This window comes from Carassius gibelio, chromosome A8, assembly GCF_023724105.1.
Source record: "Carassius gibelio isolate Cgi1373 ecotype wild population from Czech Republic chromosome A8, carGib1.2-hapl.c, whole genome shotgun sequence".
In the NCBI taxonomy this organism is placed as follows: Eukaryota; Metazoa; Chordata; class Actinopteri; order Cypriniformes; family Cyprinidae; genus Carassius; species Carassius gibelio.
The window spans coordinates 25985233-26001971 of NC_068378.1; the positions used below are offsets into that span (position 1 = coordinate 25985233).

The 16739-nt window shown below is 36.9% G+C and overlaps 1 protein-coding gene across 1 annotated transcript in view; it reads right to left on the reverse strand.

Moving 5' to 3' along the window:
• The window catches only part of LOC128019030 (eIF-2-alpha kinase activator GCN1), a 53077-nt gene extending 39191 nt beyond the window's left edge, over positions 1 to 13886 (reverse strand). Inside the window, exons 1-17 of the mRNA XM_052604977.1 lie at positions 13743 to 13886; positions 12935 to 13043; positions 12322 to 12385; positions 12111 to 12242; positions 10967 to 11075; positions 10714 to 10812; positions 9897 to 10031; positions 9196 to 9264; positions 9003 to 9111; positions 8049 to 8123; positions 7843 to 7971; positions 6918 to 6968; positions 6337 to 6435; positions 4526 to 4699; positions 4287 to 4439; positions 4112 to 4204; positions 226 to 301 (exon numbers count right to left, since the gene is read on the reverse strand). Of these exons, the coding sequence (XP_052460937.1) occupies positions 226 to 301; positions 4112 to 4204; positions 4287 to 4439; positions 4526 to 4699; positions 6337 to 6435; positions 6918 to 6968; positions 7843 to 7971; positions 8049 to 8123; positions 9003 to 9111; positions 9196 to 9264; positions 9897 to 10031; positions 10714 to 10812; positions 10967 to 11075; positions 12111 to 12242; positions 12322 to 12385; positions 12935 to 13043; positions 13743 to 13760 (1694 nt within the window). The 5' untranslated portion in view covers positions 13761 to 13886. The remainder of the gene's footprint in view (positions 1 to 225; positions 302 to 4111; positions 4205 to 4286; positions 4440 to 4525; positions 4700 to 6336; positions 6436 to 6917; positions 6969 to 7842; positions 7972 to 8048; positions 8124 to 9002; positions 9112 to 9195; positions 9265 to 9896; positions 10032 to 10713; positions 10813 to 10966; positions 11076 to 12110; positions 12243 to 12321; positions 12386 to 12934; positions 13044 to 13742) is intronic.
• Between the last annotated feature and the right edge of the window lie 2853 nt (positions 13887 to 16739).

Consider the following 16739-nt stretch of genomic DNA (forward strand, 5'->3'; position numbering starts at 1 on the left):
GGAAATCTTAAAATTAAATCAACAAAACAGTAAGTGGTTTCAGTGAAACTCTTTTAGGGTCACACGATCCCATTAAACTTTAGTTTGCATATCATAGTCAACTTTCAGTGATCCTAGTGATGAAATAAACAAATGTGAATTAGAACAAAAGGAAATAATAGTTCCTAAATTTAATGGAAAATGATATTCTATGCAAAGCATCCCAGGGGAATTTTGGGGACTCACTGAGACTTGCTGCTGTTGAGTCTCTGTGGCTGATCCAGGAACAGTCTTTCACACAGCAGCAGGACAGTGCACAGAGCTGAGGACACAGGACAGGGTTAACACTTCGGAGATATAGCACTACTTCAATCAATACAACTGAAACAGAAATAATATAAAGCTCAACAGAATGACATATATAAATGACAATGACGCTGGTATTTATCTGTGTTACTAGACCCTTTCATCTCAATCTCCTCTAAAAATAAGTGTTTTGTTAAACAAAATATATTTAGTCGAACAAATAGAAATAGAGTAGAAATTGAATAGAGAATGCTAGTGTTAGAGGGTCAAGATTTGTTATATACAATAAATTAAAGAAAATAAGTAGATAGAATAGAAATTAAATAGAGCATGCTAGTGTTAGAGGGTCAAATGTTTTATAAAAATAAGCAGATAGAATAGAAATAGAATTGAGGAGCAAGTGTTAGAGGGTCTAGATTTGTAATATACACAACAACAACAAAAATAAGTAGATTAAATAGAAAATAAAGAGAAAGTGCTAGTGTTAGAGGGTCAAATGTTTTATTAAATAAACAATTCCTCCAGAAAAACGCAGATTATTTTTGTGATTGTTGCGGGCAAAAATCCTTGATTTTGTGGCAGGTTTTCTTAAAAAATGCGATGGAATATTCAGGATATTTTTGCAATCTTATGCGATGAAATTGCGGGAACTTGCAAAAACTGCGGTTTGATGAAAAAGATACTACTAATATACTTACAACTGTAAGGTTTTGGTACTATTCTGTAACAAAAAAGTACAATCTTACAACTGTAGAGGTGCATCAACTTCTGAATGAAACTACAACAGTCCATTGTGAAAATGAAAACTAACTGCGTAGCCTTTAACACTGGCCTATCATTCGCCATCCTCATCCCTCTGTCAAAATAATTTGCCCCCACTGTCATGTAACACACCGGGTAACTGCTTTGCATGGTCTTTTGTGCTTATTTTTGTTGGCAGATGAGAATGATTTGCGTCCTTCACCCTGGTTTCACCGCGGGCTTCACAGATGATGTTCACGTCGCGCAATTACGTCACTTTATAAGGTTCCCATTGGAAAATAATGGCGATTTACTTGTGTGAAGTAAACGCAACATTTTCCAACTTTCTGCTAAGATATATGTGACTTTTTTGCAACGAAAATTATTATTATTATGAAATCATGCCACCTCCGCATATTTTGCTTCCTGAAATCGGCAATTTATGCGGCGAAAGTGCGGCGTATTTGAAAAAATGCGACCTCCGCATAAATATGCGGCCCTTGGCTGATAATGCATTAAATCACGCGATCGCATAATCGCGTTTTTCTGGAGGGACTGAATAAAATAAAATAAGCAGATAGAATAGAAATAGAATTGAGGAGCAAGTGTTAAAGAATCTTTTCCATACTCTAAACTAGGGATGTCAAATTTCGATTATTTCCATGATCGATCGTCGTTTAAATTAACGATCAATTAATCGATTAATCGTTAACCATAATACTGCAAAATGTGTCTATTGCAGGCACGCAGTCAGCTGTATGACAGGATGTGCAAAAGCCACACACACACACACAAAACGCTTTCTCACTTGAATTAAAGAGGTTTTAGTCTGAATAAAATGCTAGTAGCAGGATTATAAAATGAATAGATGCGATTATGATCATTTGATAAAATGAAGAGAGCACGCCATACTTTTGAGGTAATTTTACTTTGTTGACAGTTTCCAATCCCGCACGGAGAACGCTGAACGCGCCTCTTTAAATGGTTTTGTGGTGCTCGTTGTTGTATTTTAAAGCACAATTGCAATGTTTTCAACTGACATTATTGTATAAAATTATCCGAAATGTGGAGCGCGTGTGACTGCGCTGCACATTAAGTGAACTACATCGGCGCTGCTGCACCAAAACACAGTTGCTCACATTAATTTGATCCTGCTGGATTCTGTCCTAGAAAATGTCAGATTTTTAAAAATCCGGCATACAGCGCATTAGATCGTGACAGTGCATGCGTGCAGACGAGGATGAGCGAGCGCGGCTTTGGCTAGATTTATTTGGAGGTTATTGCTCATGTCTCATTCGGCACAAATCGAAATGTTTCCATATTCGCAATGTATTTGAATGTTAAACTATTATTTATAATGTAAACTAGGCTTGTACTTAACACGCATTCGCATATAGACGGAAAAGATGATCCTCTTCATATGAGCAAAAACGTCCTTGGCATAACAGCAGAGTGGACCGGTATACTACGGTCTATTTAAACTGACCAGTGTAACCTTTTAATGTTTATTTGACTATTTTATTTTGATAATGAACAGACTGCGATGTAAGTTTGAATCGCTAGAATATACGTGTGCAGCAGGCTCCGGGGCGATCCAAACAGCTGAGACATTAAAAAAAATATATATATATTTTCCGCAAAAGTGTTTACTTTCATTTGTGCACACTCACAATAAAAACAGAAGATTTATGCTCTTGTAAAATAAAGCAAACAAACAGAATGCGTTGTCATCCTTTTTTTTTTTTTTTTTTTGTGAACTTATGGAGCGCCCACACTTCTGTTTTAAATCCGTTAATCTTAATTAGCCTATTTAAGTCGGATATATTTCGCATAGCCTATTTAAAAAAAAAAAAAAGTTATTTTTATGTTGGGCCTATTACTTAGTAGGCTATAAATTTTCCTTAAAGCATCCCATTTTGTCCCAGGGCTTAGAACCTGTGCCCTAGTCAGGTCCATGCAGAAACTTGTGAACGATGCTCGGCGTCACCGTTTAGTGACAGCAGTGAATGCTCCAGGAATGTGTCGGTCACAGCGCCTATTAAACGCTGTTTTGAATCCAGCAATTATTTATTTAGAAATGATAAGATCTGATTATGACAAGTGTGGTATAAAAGCTTTGTTTATTAGAGGAATAATAGGTTAACTGGAAAATGTTAGATCGTGACCATGCTTTTGGACCCCATAGTCTTCATTTACGCGGCTTTGTTCTGGTTTGCCGGTTGGTCACGAATTTCCACAAATTCAGTATATTTAGGCATCGTTTCTTTTCCTAAATCTTCATAGTCTAACCCTCTAATTTCCCAGGTTTATTTTATTATCTTTCGCTTTTAATAACTGTTTTCGCATCTCTTACTGTGGTAAACATGGGAAGGGAAATTAAAGATTTCATGAATTAAGAATTCGTTCGATTTATTAATTTGTTCCCTTATTTCACTTAAATCATGGGTTATTTAGGGAACAAAATTAATGAAACATGGGCAATTGCCACATTAATAATTCGTAGGAATGAATTAACAAGTTGTAGGAATGAATAGACTACCTGTCCTGTCACTGTGTCCCGCAGCCCTGCAAAGCGCACGATATAAAACAGTTATCTGATGAAATGATTAGTAACTACATTTCTATTGCATTTAATGTTGAAGAACTTTTATGTTGTTTCTATTTTAATGTACTTTAAAGTTTAAATCACATTAAAAGCTTAATTTGTACATTGTGAATGAATGATGATGCTTTTATATATCGTCACCGTCACTCACAGCCGCTCGCACGTGTTGAGTGCGCATGAGCCGCACGCAGCCCAACATTGAATCGGTTAACCGACCATCGATAGCCTTAATCGATTGCATCTCTTATCGACAATTAATCGATCATCGATTAATCGTTGACATCCCTACTCTAAACGTCATTGGCTACGTCAACAATCATATCCTTCTTTTGTGTTCATCAGAAAAAAGAAACTCATACAGGTTTGGAATAACTTGAGGGTGAGTAAATGATGACAGAAACTTCATTTTGGGTCGATCTGTCCGTTTTTTCCCCTCATGCACTTATACTGGTTCTATCAGAGAACTGGAGAGCTTCTGACCTTCTTCGCTGGCCTGAGAGAGGAACTTGTCGGTAGTGAACAGAGGCTTCTTTTCATCCAGTATCAGGTTCCAGAAGGACGCCAGCTTCGCTTCTGAAGACACATGAAGATCAACATCAACATCTCCAGCATGAGACACAGGAAAACTGTCATCAGTCTCAGTGTGAACGCTCACCTGACACAGAGTCCAGCAGAGACAGCCGACAGAGCAGCACAGAGGCGGCCACGCCTTCAGACAGCAGAGCATGCTGGGTATTCTGCGCAGCAGCTTTCTCCACCGTCTGGATGAGGAGAGGCAGGAACTCCACCGCCTGATTGAGAGCATCGCCTGAACAGAGTCACAAACACTGTTCATTCTGACTAGACTTCAGCAGCTGGAGGATAAATCTGAAGTGTCCCAGCAGCCCGACTGACCTTTGAAAGCCCCGATCATGGCCTGGAGATACGCATGACGCACAAGAGACGTGGACGTCTTGAGGGTGAAGGCTTTTTTAAACCATTCTCTCAACTCTGAGGTCACGTCCACCGTCAAACGGCTCGTCCACTGAGATAAAACAGACACCGCATGCACCAGCGTCCCCTCGTGGACTACACACACACACACACACACACACACGAGGAGAGAGAGGGAAACAATCGGCAGATATTAGGTTTCTAATTAATGCACGTTTTAGAAATGTAAGACCATTTAAGATTGTTTCATGCAAATCAATCAATTTTGCAAGAAGTGAAAAATTATATTAAGTTAATATTATATATAAAATGAAATTGGGTATTAAACTGATCTATTCATCATCTATTTGTCAACGTCAAATGGTTGTACAATTTAAGGTGGTACATCGGCTCCATTGGTCTAAGGTAAATTCAGACCAGAATTAGATCCTATTTGTGATAGATGTAGGCAAGCTCCTGCAAGCCTTTTACACATGTTTTGGACATGCCCAAATTTGTATAACTTTTGGAAATTGATTTGACGCATTTTCAGAAACAATAGGATTCCCAATAGAACCATCTCCTTTTCTTGCTTTATTTGGTGTTACAGCACAGAACATGCACCTGAGCAGCTATAATTGTAAGATGTTGGCCTTTTGCACACTTCTTGCCAGAAGATGAATATTGTTTAAATGAAAGACTCTCTTCCTCACACTTTTTCTCATTGGATTAAGGAGATTATACAGTATCTTAAACTAGAGAAAATAAGATACTCTCTTCAAGAGTCTGTCCAGAGATTTTATGCAATCTGGCAACCCTTCTTGACATTCGTTGAAAAAATCAAGTAGAGAATACTGTCCCAAAATTATTCTCATCTATATATGTTTTTTTTTTATCTATTTCATGTCTATGCATGTATATTTATGTATCCTTTTCTGATAATCTTTACCAGATTTTTTTTTTTTTACTGTATATACCCAATAATTTTCTGTCTGATGGGTAGAGGGATGGGTTGTGTTGGGGTTTTGTTTTACACTGTACTGTTTCAGTTCTCCTTTGTTTTTTGTGAATATTGTAAAATCTTGAATAAACAGACCTTGTTAAAAAAAAATTGCGTAAAAATAGTTCCGAAGTGTTTTGTCAATATTTGACTTTAAATATTTACTTGAAGTCCTGTTGAAATTGTGAGTTATTAAAATTAATCTTTTTTAATATTACATTAATATTAAAGTTATTAATCATTTCAAAACAACAGATTCACATGTTAACAGTTCTCTGATGTTGCTAGGCGGTAAAATGTTTAATCTTTTATAGATTTTTTATTTATCTTGAGCATTTTTTTTATGAATTGCAACTCAAAATGATTGCATTGTCTTAAATTCATTTTAACTAAAAAAAAAATTGTTTTATTTTTGTGATTATTCTTTTATGATTATTTTACTTATTTCATGTAAAGCACTGTGAATTACCATTGTGTACCAAATGTGCTATATAAATAAACTTGCTTCAACTAATGTGGCATTTAAATTTATGCATTCAGCAGGCACCATTTTTTTCTAAAAATAGCTTAAAAGGAATAAAAGATTAGGAAGATTCTTTTTTTAATGAGGGTTATTTTACATATGATTTAATAAATGTTTAGCTCTTTAAAAAACAAACCCCCTGCTATTCCTTCACAAAATTACAATTTATGAAAGCAATCTCAAGCATGAATGAATCGGCATTAAAAATACATACTAAAAAAGTAATTTTTTTAATGTACATTTAAAAAAAAAAAAAAAACTGTTTCTCACCTTCCTGTTGCAGGTAAGGAATGAACATCACAGCCACGCTGGAGCTCAGAGACTGAGAGGAAGAGCCAGAGACGGCATGATGACTGCAACCTCCGATTCCTGATTCAAAATCACACAGAGACCATGCTCAAGATGACAGCAGGCAGATACATGAGCGCAAGAGACTCACAGATTCATGCAAAAGTGAGAATGAGACTTGGGAGCTGTGCTGGAGGGGGTGATTTTAACAAAACGTTTCTTTGCATTTAAAAAAAATGTGGAATGCACAAAAAAAAGTTGAACTTTTGAACATCTAAAAATGCAGTGTTTATTTGAGAGACACTGCAAAAGATGCAGAGCAACACACAAAGATGCAGTGGAAGTTTACATAAGAAAATAATCAAATGCAGTGCAGTCGAATGCAAAAACACATTTCCTTACGCAAATTAGCAGTGGTAAAAGACTTTCAAGAGACTTTCATCCTTGTACACTCTGATTGTCTTGAAATAAAGAATACAAATGCTCTGTAAAACCATGTATGTAGTGCACTGACCCACAGACCTAACGAGCGTCTGAGAGAGACAGATAGATGAAATATTCACCTGACAGGACGCTCATCTTCTGGGCCACAACAGTGAGCTTCCCCTCAGAGCCTGAGCAAAACAAGCCAGAATGAGTTTAATCCTGCTTGAAAGAGTGAGCTGGTCCTGATCACTCGCTTTACTAAAACAATACTTTTCATGATTTTTCCCATGACTTCAAAACAATTAACAGTTTGACTGAGCTTACTAGTGTGTTTTTCCATGCATGTCTGGTTTTAAACCTTATAATTCATAAACTCAAATGTTTATCACTGTATATTTTCTTTGTTACACTGTAAAATAATATTAATATTCTGCACTTTTGCTTACAGATGATTTGACCTCTTTTAAGCTGCTTTGAAACTATCTGTATTGCTTAATGCATTATAAAAATGACAAAGCTGGTTTAACCCTCATAATGCATTTAAAATCTGCATATGATTTCTGCTGTTTTATAAAACAGTCATAACATTTTTATTAACTTTAACATTAACATTGGTCAATAGTTGTACATATATAGGTTTCTCAAAATTAATCTCCAAAAATGTGTGAGTTATGGGTAAAGAATGAAATATATTTTACAATTGCTTTATGACACTAAAATAACATCATATAATTAAGCCAACTGTATTTTTGACACCTTATGGAAAGCCATACATAACCAGCTCCAAAATGACCGAATCTTTTTGTAAAACAGTTTAAAAGGGTAAAAAAGTAGTGTATTTTAAGGATCTTAAAGCACTTGCGAAATTCCCTTTCTATACAATGTTGTATTTCATTTGTTTAAAAAAAGACCAGAATGTGCTTTGAAGGTTAAAACAAGTTTAACTCCACACGAATCTCTCAAACAACAATAACTAGACAATTAAATAAAACAGAATAAAGCTATACAGTTTTATGTTTGCATGCTCCATGACCACTGAAGCCAGTAAAAGCATGCACTGACCTCCGAGGATGCTGAAGAGGTGTTTGACGAGGTCCTGGACGGCGCTGGGGTCACTGCACTGCTGGGACAGATTCTGGAGGGCCGTCACCGCCTGCTCCATCAGCTCTGGGTTATTGGCCTTCAGCTGACCTGAAACACACCAAACCACATCAAACCTGCACGCGCCGCCTCAGACGAACATCACTCACACTGACGAGGGCACTCACTGGAGATGCCCTTCCCGATGTCCAGCGCGTACTGACTCAGATCAAGAGTGAGGGACGCCAGCATGCAGGAGAGCGCTGGGGAGAAGAGAGAGAGACAAACAGAGGTGCACACATAAGACTTCAGATTTCAGGATTATATCATAGCAAGCATAGTAAGTAATATCGTGTTCACTCTTGGTAGAGAACAATATTAATCTAAGTAAATACATAAATATTCCTGCAATTGAATCTGTATTTTTTTTTAGCATTTCTAGAAACAAAAGCAAACATCAGTGGATTGTCAGAAATATTACTTTTTTGCCAAGTACTTAAAATAAATCTTAACTGAAATAACACACACACACACGTGTACATACACAGACACACACACACACACACACACACACACGTGTACATACACAGACACACACACACACACACACACGTGTACATACACAGACACACACACACACACACACACACACGTGTACATACACAGACACACACACACACACACACACACGTGTACATACACAGACACACACACACACACACACACACGTGTACATAAACATACACGTGTACATAGGCGCACACACACGTGTACATACACAGACACACACACACATACGTGTACATAGACGCACACACACCTGTGCATACACAGACACACACGTGTACATAGGCGCACACACATGTGTACATACACAGACACACACACACATAATACAACATGTACATAATTCTAAAACCGTTCTTATCTTACTAAACCCCTTAAGTGAGTTTCCTACATTATCTACTTAAAATAAAATAGGTTTCACTGAAAGAGAGGGTCTTGCAAAACATATAGAGTTGGGTCTTCAACTTTAAGCAGAAATGCATGAGTCAAAACTACCTCAAAATATTAATAAAGCTATAATATTATCTCAACCATACTAAAATAAGACTGAGATTCTTTCATATTTATTAACTCACTCGGCATGGAGTTCTCCGGGCTGCGCAGCAGAGCTTTCTGTAACGTGGGCAGCAGCTGCTCCTTAAACTCTGCGTGAGACATGTGACGAAGCATCGAGCCGCTCTTCTCCTGAAAACACACATCCAGCTTTAGGCTTTCTGATTTCAGCACTGCAAAGATTTATTGTGCATCGAAGACAGTGCAGATTCTCACCAGGATGTGCTGATGCGGTCTGGTCTTACTCATGAGGACCGTCTTCACGTACAGGTCCAAGAGAGACGCCTGAAACACAACAGGGTGCTTTTATTAAAACTCTGTTAAACAATTAATGAAAAAAATAAATAAATTCAATTCAATTTATTAGAAATGTTGCTAAAATAAAGTAGTTTAAAGTACTACAATTACTAAAACTGGAATAAAAATAAATTAAAGATAAAAAGAAAAACTTAATGAAAATGAAAAAAAAAAACATGCAATAAAGTTTATAAATATTAAACTAGAATTAAAATAAAACAAATACAAAAATAAAAGCTAATCGAAATTTTTTAAACCATATTTTTCACAGAAAAAAAAAAAAAAGCACATCTGAGTATAAGCCACATTGGGGGAAAAGTGCATTATTGAGATTTTAAAAATGTCAGGTAACCATTTAAGGTATCATAAAACAAATGAAATGTTTACACACATTATGAAATCCAAACGTTACCATCTTCACAATATAGCCTACCATTTCATTGCTAAGCTACGATTTATTATGCAAACATTTTTTTATTATATTACATTATATTATATGTATAAGTCACAGCACATCTCTGATGATTAAAAAAATACTGTGACTTCTACACTGGAATATAAAAACTAAGACAAAGCTGCAGCGGGGAAGGTTTAGCACAGGGAGCGCTCCAGTTTTCCACCTTGTGTTTGTTGATGGTGGCGATGTCTTTGTGAGCTGTGCAGAAGTCCACACACAAGCCCAGCAGCGGCACACACACACAGCTCTGATCCAAACTCAGCAGAGTGCTCATGTACTGATCCACCAGACCCGGGTTCTGCACAAACACACTCCGTTCATCAGCTCAAATCTATAGAGTGCATGCTTTAAACACAACACGGAGAGTTAGACTTCATCTGAACAACAGTAGAGACTGATTAGACACAACATTACATTTACAGAGAAGGACTTAGTTTTAAAAAGTGTTTGGGGGTCAATAGGATCTTTTAAAAATAATAATAACACTTTTTTTATTCAGTGTGCATGCATTGAACTAATCAAAAGTGACATTAAAGAAATTTAGAATGTTCCTAAAAATTTAAATTTCAAATTTCTTTTGAACTTTCTATTATTCATCAAAGAATCCTGAAAACAGATGCATCAGGATTTTAAAAATAAATAAAGCAGCTCAACCGTTTTTGACATTGATAATAATTAAAAAATGTTTCTCAAGCATCAAATCATCATATCAGAATGATTTCTGAAGATCATGTGACACTGAAGACTGGAGGAATGATGCTGAAAATACAGCTGTGCATCAAATAAATAAATTATAATTTACAGTAGATTACAATAGAAAACTGTTATTTTAAATAGCAATAACATTTTATAATATTACTGTTTTTTGCAGACTTGGTGAGCAGAAGAGACACTCTCTCAAAAAACATTAAAAACCTTAGCACCCTCGTTCTTTTTAACTGTAGTGTACAAGACGTCCGAGTGAACTAAAGGAGCTTTACCTCCTTCCACAGCTTGTTAAAGCATTTGCTGATTGACTTGAGAGCGTTCCCTGAGGCTCCGCCCACAACCTCCGCCAGCAGCACACTCTGAACCTCAACCTGATTGGAGGAGACACAGAGAGAGAGAATATGATTGGACAGACCCCATGTAAAGATCTCAAGACAACAAGTCAGTCAGTCACAGAGGTTTGGAGCTACTGCTAAATTCAGCTATGACTGATAAATATATCTCTGAATGGCATATACTACTGACCAGTTTCTTCCATTTGGCCCCTTCTCTGTTGTCTGCGGAGGGGAAGACGATCCGAACGATCAAGCAGGTCCAGGGCAGAGCGCAGCAGGCTCCTGAAGCTGTGCTCTTCCTGAGGACATTTGACATTAAATCAGATTGCATCTCATGGTTTTTCAACGTCTGATAATTATTAGGGGTCAGACAATAAATCGTGGATCAATTCTACAGTTTTCCAAACGCACATTCTCTCTGGAATCAGTTCTTTTTTAAAATATATAATATTTTTCTGGATTCTAATTGAAATCAATAAAAAACATTCTCAAATTCCGTTTCTTTTTTCCGTTTTAATTTTTCTGGATAAAGTTTTAATGGTTGAATTAAATTTAGATATGATGTCAAAAATTATGTCTAATTTATTTAACCCATGAAAGTAATACAATTCACAAACAATTTAATAAAAGATTAACAAAAAATTATTCTATCTTATTTTGCTCCCAAACATAGTTTTTCTTTTCATTTTTCTGGTTTCTCTGTGAAATCAATTACATTTTCTGTCTCAAATAAAAAAAAAAAATCTACCGTAATTTTTATGTATTCAGTTTTAATGATTAAATTAAATTTAGTAATCAAAAATTATGTCTAATTCATTTAAATCATGAAACTAATACAATTAATAAACAATTTAATAAAAGTTTAACAAATTTTATTTAATTTTTTTTTACTCCAAAAAGTTTAAAAAAAATTCTGGATTCAGTTTAAATTTTCAGTAGTCAAATATATTTTATAAAGGACTAAAATCATGAAACAAAACAGTTTACAACAATTTATTAAAATGTTAACAAAAACTACATAAATATTTTTTTTCCAAATTCAATGCTTTGTTTTAATTTTCTGTATTAATGATTTACTGTTAAAAGTAAAACGTGGGGAAATTTTATTTTTTTATTCTTTAAAAATTAAAGCTTTATATCATTATTGTTACTTTAATATGTACATTCTACTCGACAATAACAATATATTATATAGTAGCCAGTTTACAGATTCATATTCAGACACTATTTCATGATCTAATTTCCTGACATTCCACGTCATTTTTTGCCTGGATTCTGTGATCCAGCCCATTACAGAGATCACAGGGCTGTGTATAAATGGGGCGGTCACTCACCCGGGCATCACACCCCTGCTGACCACCCCACAGCTCAGCAGACCGGGGGGGAGGTTTGTCGCAATGGCATCAGGCTGTGATTGGACGAGCACCTCGATGGCCGAGAGCAAAGCTCGCCGAGACGCAGCATCCCTGAGAAGAGAAATCAAGCCCACCTTCAGTAGAAGGACATGCTTTAATGCACAGAGGAGAGGAAACGGCTCCCACTCACCTGTATCTGTGCAGAGTCAGATAGAAGAGCTTGCACAGTCCTTTAATGACCGGCTCGGGAAGATCTGAGGATAGAATTTAACCAAAGTTATTTAGAGGATTCAAATTAAAGTCACATCATTCTGAATATGCACACAGAGTTAATACACTACTGCTCAAAAGTACAGTTTGTTTCTGTTACAGTAAAGACATTACACAAGATTTCTCTATTCAAATAAATTCTGTTCTTTTGAACTTTCTGTTCAACAAAGACCCTCAAGAATCAAATGCATTAGTGTTTACACGATACACAAAGTAGCACAACTGTTGATACTAATAATAAAAGTTTTTGAACAGCAGTCGGCATATTAGAATGATTTCTGATGTTGAAAATTCAGCGCTGCGTTACAGAAATAAATTGCATTCCAACATAAATTCAAATAGAAAACAGTTATTTTGTAATAACAATAATATTTCAAATTTTTACAGTATTTTTGATCATATAAATGTTGACTTGGTGAGCAGGAGAGACTCGTTTAAAAACATTAGAAAGCAGTGCAGGGTTTCTAATGATGCGTTAACACTGTTTTTGTCACTAAACATGTCCGATTATTTCTTTAGGTGAATAAACTCACCCTTTCCTTTGACACATTCCTTCAGTTCTTCAAGAACTTCTTTGCGCTCTTTAACGCTGGATGACGTGACTTTCACAGCGAATCTCTTCAGTGTGTCTGAAACCTGCCCCTGCAAACACAGAGAACAGCCATCAGACACATGCAACGCAATCAAAACATGGATATCATATCACAGTTTATTATGGTTAACCATGCTACCACCACCATATTAATCACTCAAATTGTTGTTACAATAATAGAGCATGAGTTGACCTTGTATTAGTCAGCTGACTGATGAATATTCATTCATTATGGTTTAATATTAGTAGTTCATGCATGCATTTAGATGAGCTTTTACATAAGTGACTCCAAGATGCATTAGGTGACTGTTGGCTCAGTTTTATGTAACACGGTAGATTACTGTGATTATACATTGTTGTATTTTCAATAAACACATAGTTTTACTTTGATACTATGTCCAGAAACATTGTTCTTCTGGCACTTTCTTGCTAAAGTCTGAAGTGCATGTGTGCTTGAGATCAAATAAGTGGATGAGAAGCTTAAAACAGTATCGTTCGCTTCCAAATTAAGGTTAAATCTTAATAAATGCGTGTGTTGTGCAACTGTGCCGTTATTAATGGTCAGTTTAATATTATTAATGCACGTTCATGTACTCGCGCGCACGCACAGCGTTTTCTAACGTATCTGGACGTCACGCGCTCGCGGATCTCGCATCGTCTTCTTTCAGAACTCATAAAAAAGCGGTGAGACACAGAAGAAAAAGTTAGCGTTTTAATGTTCACGCAGGAACGGATCGAGTCACACCAACCTGCGTGTCCGCCGCCATCGTGCCGGCCTCGATCTGGAAAGGATTTGAGTCGTCACTTCCGGAGTCATCACCGTGTTCCAAGCGTGCCCCACGTGCTTCTCTTCTCCGGGCTTGAGTCTTTTCTTTGTTACGTGTCTAGAGGGCGCAGGTTTGTCAAATATTCAACAGACCTGAAACTAGTATATATACTAGAAAGTATTTTTTTTCTCCCTTTCAACAAATTATTAGTAAATAAAATGATTAAAAATATAAACACATAAAAGAATGTTTTGTGGAAAAAAAATAAGCTGCATTAAAAAAAGTCTTTCCAAGCAGGCTCACTCGCTCCAGAATAGAAATAAAACGAGAGAAAATGGAAACACCTATGAAAAATATAAAGACAGGTTTTTAATCTTAACAATAGAAAATATCACACAGGACATGCATAAAAAAATAATGCAGTGCTTAAGTTTTGTTAAAACATTTGTAGACATCTCTCGCATGACAGCTTTTCAAAAACACAACAAAGAGAAAGACAATTGTCTTATGTAGTGGCCGTCTTATTGTTTGTGGGCTTTATGTAAAAAAAAAAAAAAAACTTGGCTTTTTAACACTTTCAATAGTTATTTGAGTGAATGAAATACAATAGCCTACTTACATATCAATGTGAAGTCCTCCACAGAACTCTCACCTGCCACCGTTGTCATATGCACGCAAGTGATTTTGGGATATTGTAGGGTGCAAAGTGTCCATCAGATGTACACTTCATTTTCATGGGAATTGAAGATCGCATTTGAAGTCGATTTCGAAATTCGCCAGCCTTCGTCGCGCCGCGTTGACGCATTCACACTTCAAATGCGCCCTTCGAAGTGTGCATTCTGACTTTGGGACAGATTACGTCGTGACGCTGTTACGCAATCGCACTTCACATCTGCACTTCGTAGTCCACACACTTCAGTTTGGGTCACCCTTCGTCGAGTTCCTGTGTCGCATTCGCACTTCAAATTCGCACTTCGGAGTTCTTACTCTTAGGTTTGGGACACAGCAGGGATCACGAATCATTTGAATCAGTTTGAGAGTTCGGAGCGGGTTCGCGAATCATTTGAGTCAGATCGGGAGTTCGATACGGGATCACGAATCATTTAAGTCAGTTCGGGAGCTCGGGGCTGAGCGGGATCGTGAATCATTTGAGTCATTTTGGGAGGTCGGAGTATTGAGAGGGAATCATTTGAACCAGTTTGGAATTTCGTAGTGGGTTCGCGAATCATTTGAGTCAGTTTGGAATTTCGGAGCCGCTTCGCGGATCATTTGAATCAGTGCGGGAGTTCGATACGGGATCACGAATCATTTGAGTCAGTTTGGGGATCGCAAATCATTTGAATCAGTTCGGGAGTTCGGAGCCGCTTCGAGGATCATTTGAATCAGTCCGGGAGTTCGATACGGGATCACGAATCATTTGAGTCAGTTTGGGGATCGCAAATCATTTGAATCAGTTCGGGAGTTCGGAGCCGCTTCGAGGATCATTTGAATCAGTCCGGGAGTTCGATACGGGATCACGAATCATTTGAGTCAGTTTGGGGATCGCAAATCATTTGAATCAGTTCGGGAGTTCGGAGCAGCTTCGCGGATCATTTGAATCAGTTCGGGACTTCGGGGCAGGATCGCGAATCATTTGAATCAGTTCAGGAGTTCGTAGCGGGTTCGCGAATCATTTGAGTCAGTTCGGGAGTTCGTAGCGGGATCGCGAATCATTTGAATCAGTTCGGGAGTCCGTAGCGGCATCGCGAATCATTTGAGTTAGTTTGGGGATCGTGAATCATTAGTCAGTTCGGAAGTTCGTAGAGGGATCGCGAATCATTTGAATCAGTTCGGGAGTTCAAAGCGGGTTCGCGAATCATTTGAGTCAGTTCGGGAGTTCGTAGCGGGATCGCGAATCATTTGAGTCAGTTTGGGGATCGCGAATCATTTGAGTCAGTTCGGGAGTTCAAAGCGGGTTCGCGAATCATTTGAATCAGTTTGGGGATTGCGAATTATTTGAGTCAGTTTGGGGTAGCTGTATATGGATAGGCATTTTTAACTAAATCGTTTTCCACGCATATATGTCTGTGTGTGTGTATATATAAATATACAATACAGACCAAAAGTCTGGAAACATTATTAATGTTTTTGAAAGAAGTTTCTTCTGCTCATCAAGCCTGCATTTATTTGATCAAAAATACATAAAAAATATTAATGTTTCCAAACTTTTGGTCTGTACTGTATATATATATATATATATATATATATATATATATATATATATTAGTGCTGTCAATCGATTAAAAAAAATTAACTAATTAATCGCACAATTTTTTAAAATTAATCGCGATTAATCGCGATTAATCGCAATTAAAAGACTGAAACTTTTTGGATATGTAAATGTAAAATGTAAATAATTAATGTAAACTCAAGACAAAGAAACTATTTAAATTCAAAATATGATTGTTTATTGGAATTTTTGTTTAACTTGTAACACAGATTTTCTCATGTAAACAACATACCTGCAATAAACCATCAATATCCTCCAAATTAACTGTTGGCTTGAAAGCCATATTTATTACAGAAATAAAAACACAGGCATGTAAGTACCATTTGAATTTCAAAACAATCAATGCCAATAAATAACAAAAATGATTTCCATGTTGAATTCTAAGTGGACTGCAAAAAAATTCAAAAGTATAGTCATTGCCAGTGCTTTAAGTGGGCCGGTACGCACCGGTACTCAGTACCGCCACTTCCAAATATAGCTCTTGAGCGTACCGCCAACTCTCGGTGCGCCCAGAACGTGCTTGTAGTGTACCGGTACGCTCATTTGGACATCTGTTTTAATAGAGGTTTTAATCTTTTACCTGCCGCTGCCGCTTTTCAGAGCGCCCTTCACAATGCAAGCTTCCTAATTCATCCCACCCAGAGCAGAAACTACATTACCCATTCACCCTTAAGTTATACAAGTGAATAGCGCATGTGTCGCTTTTCCCA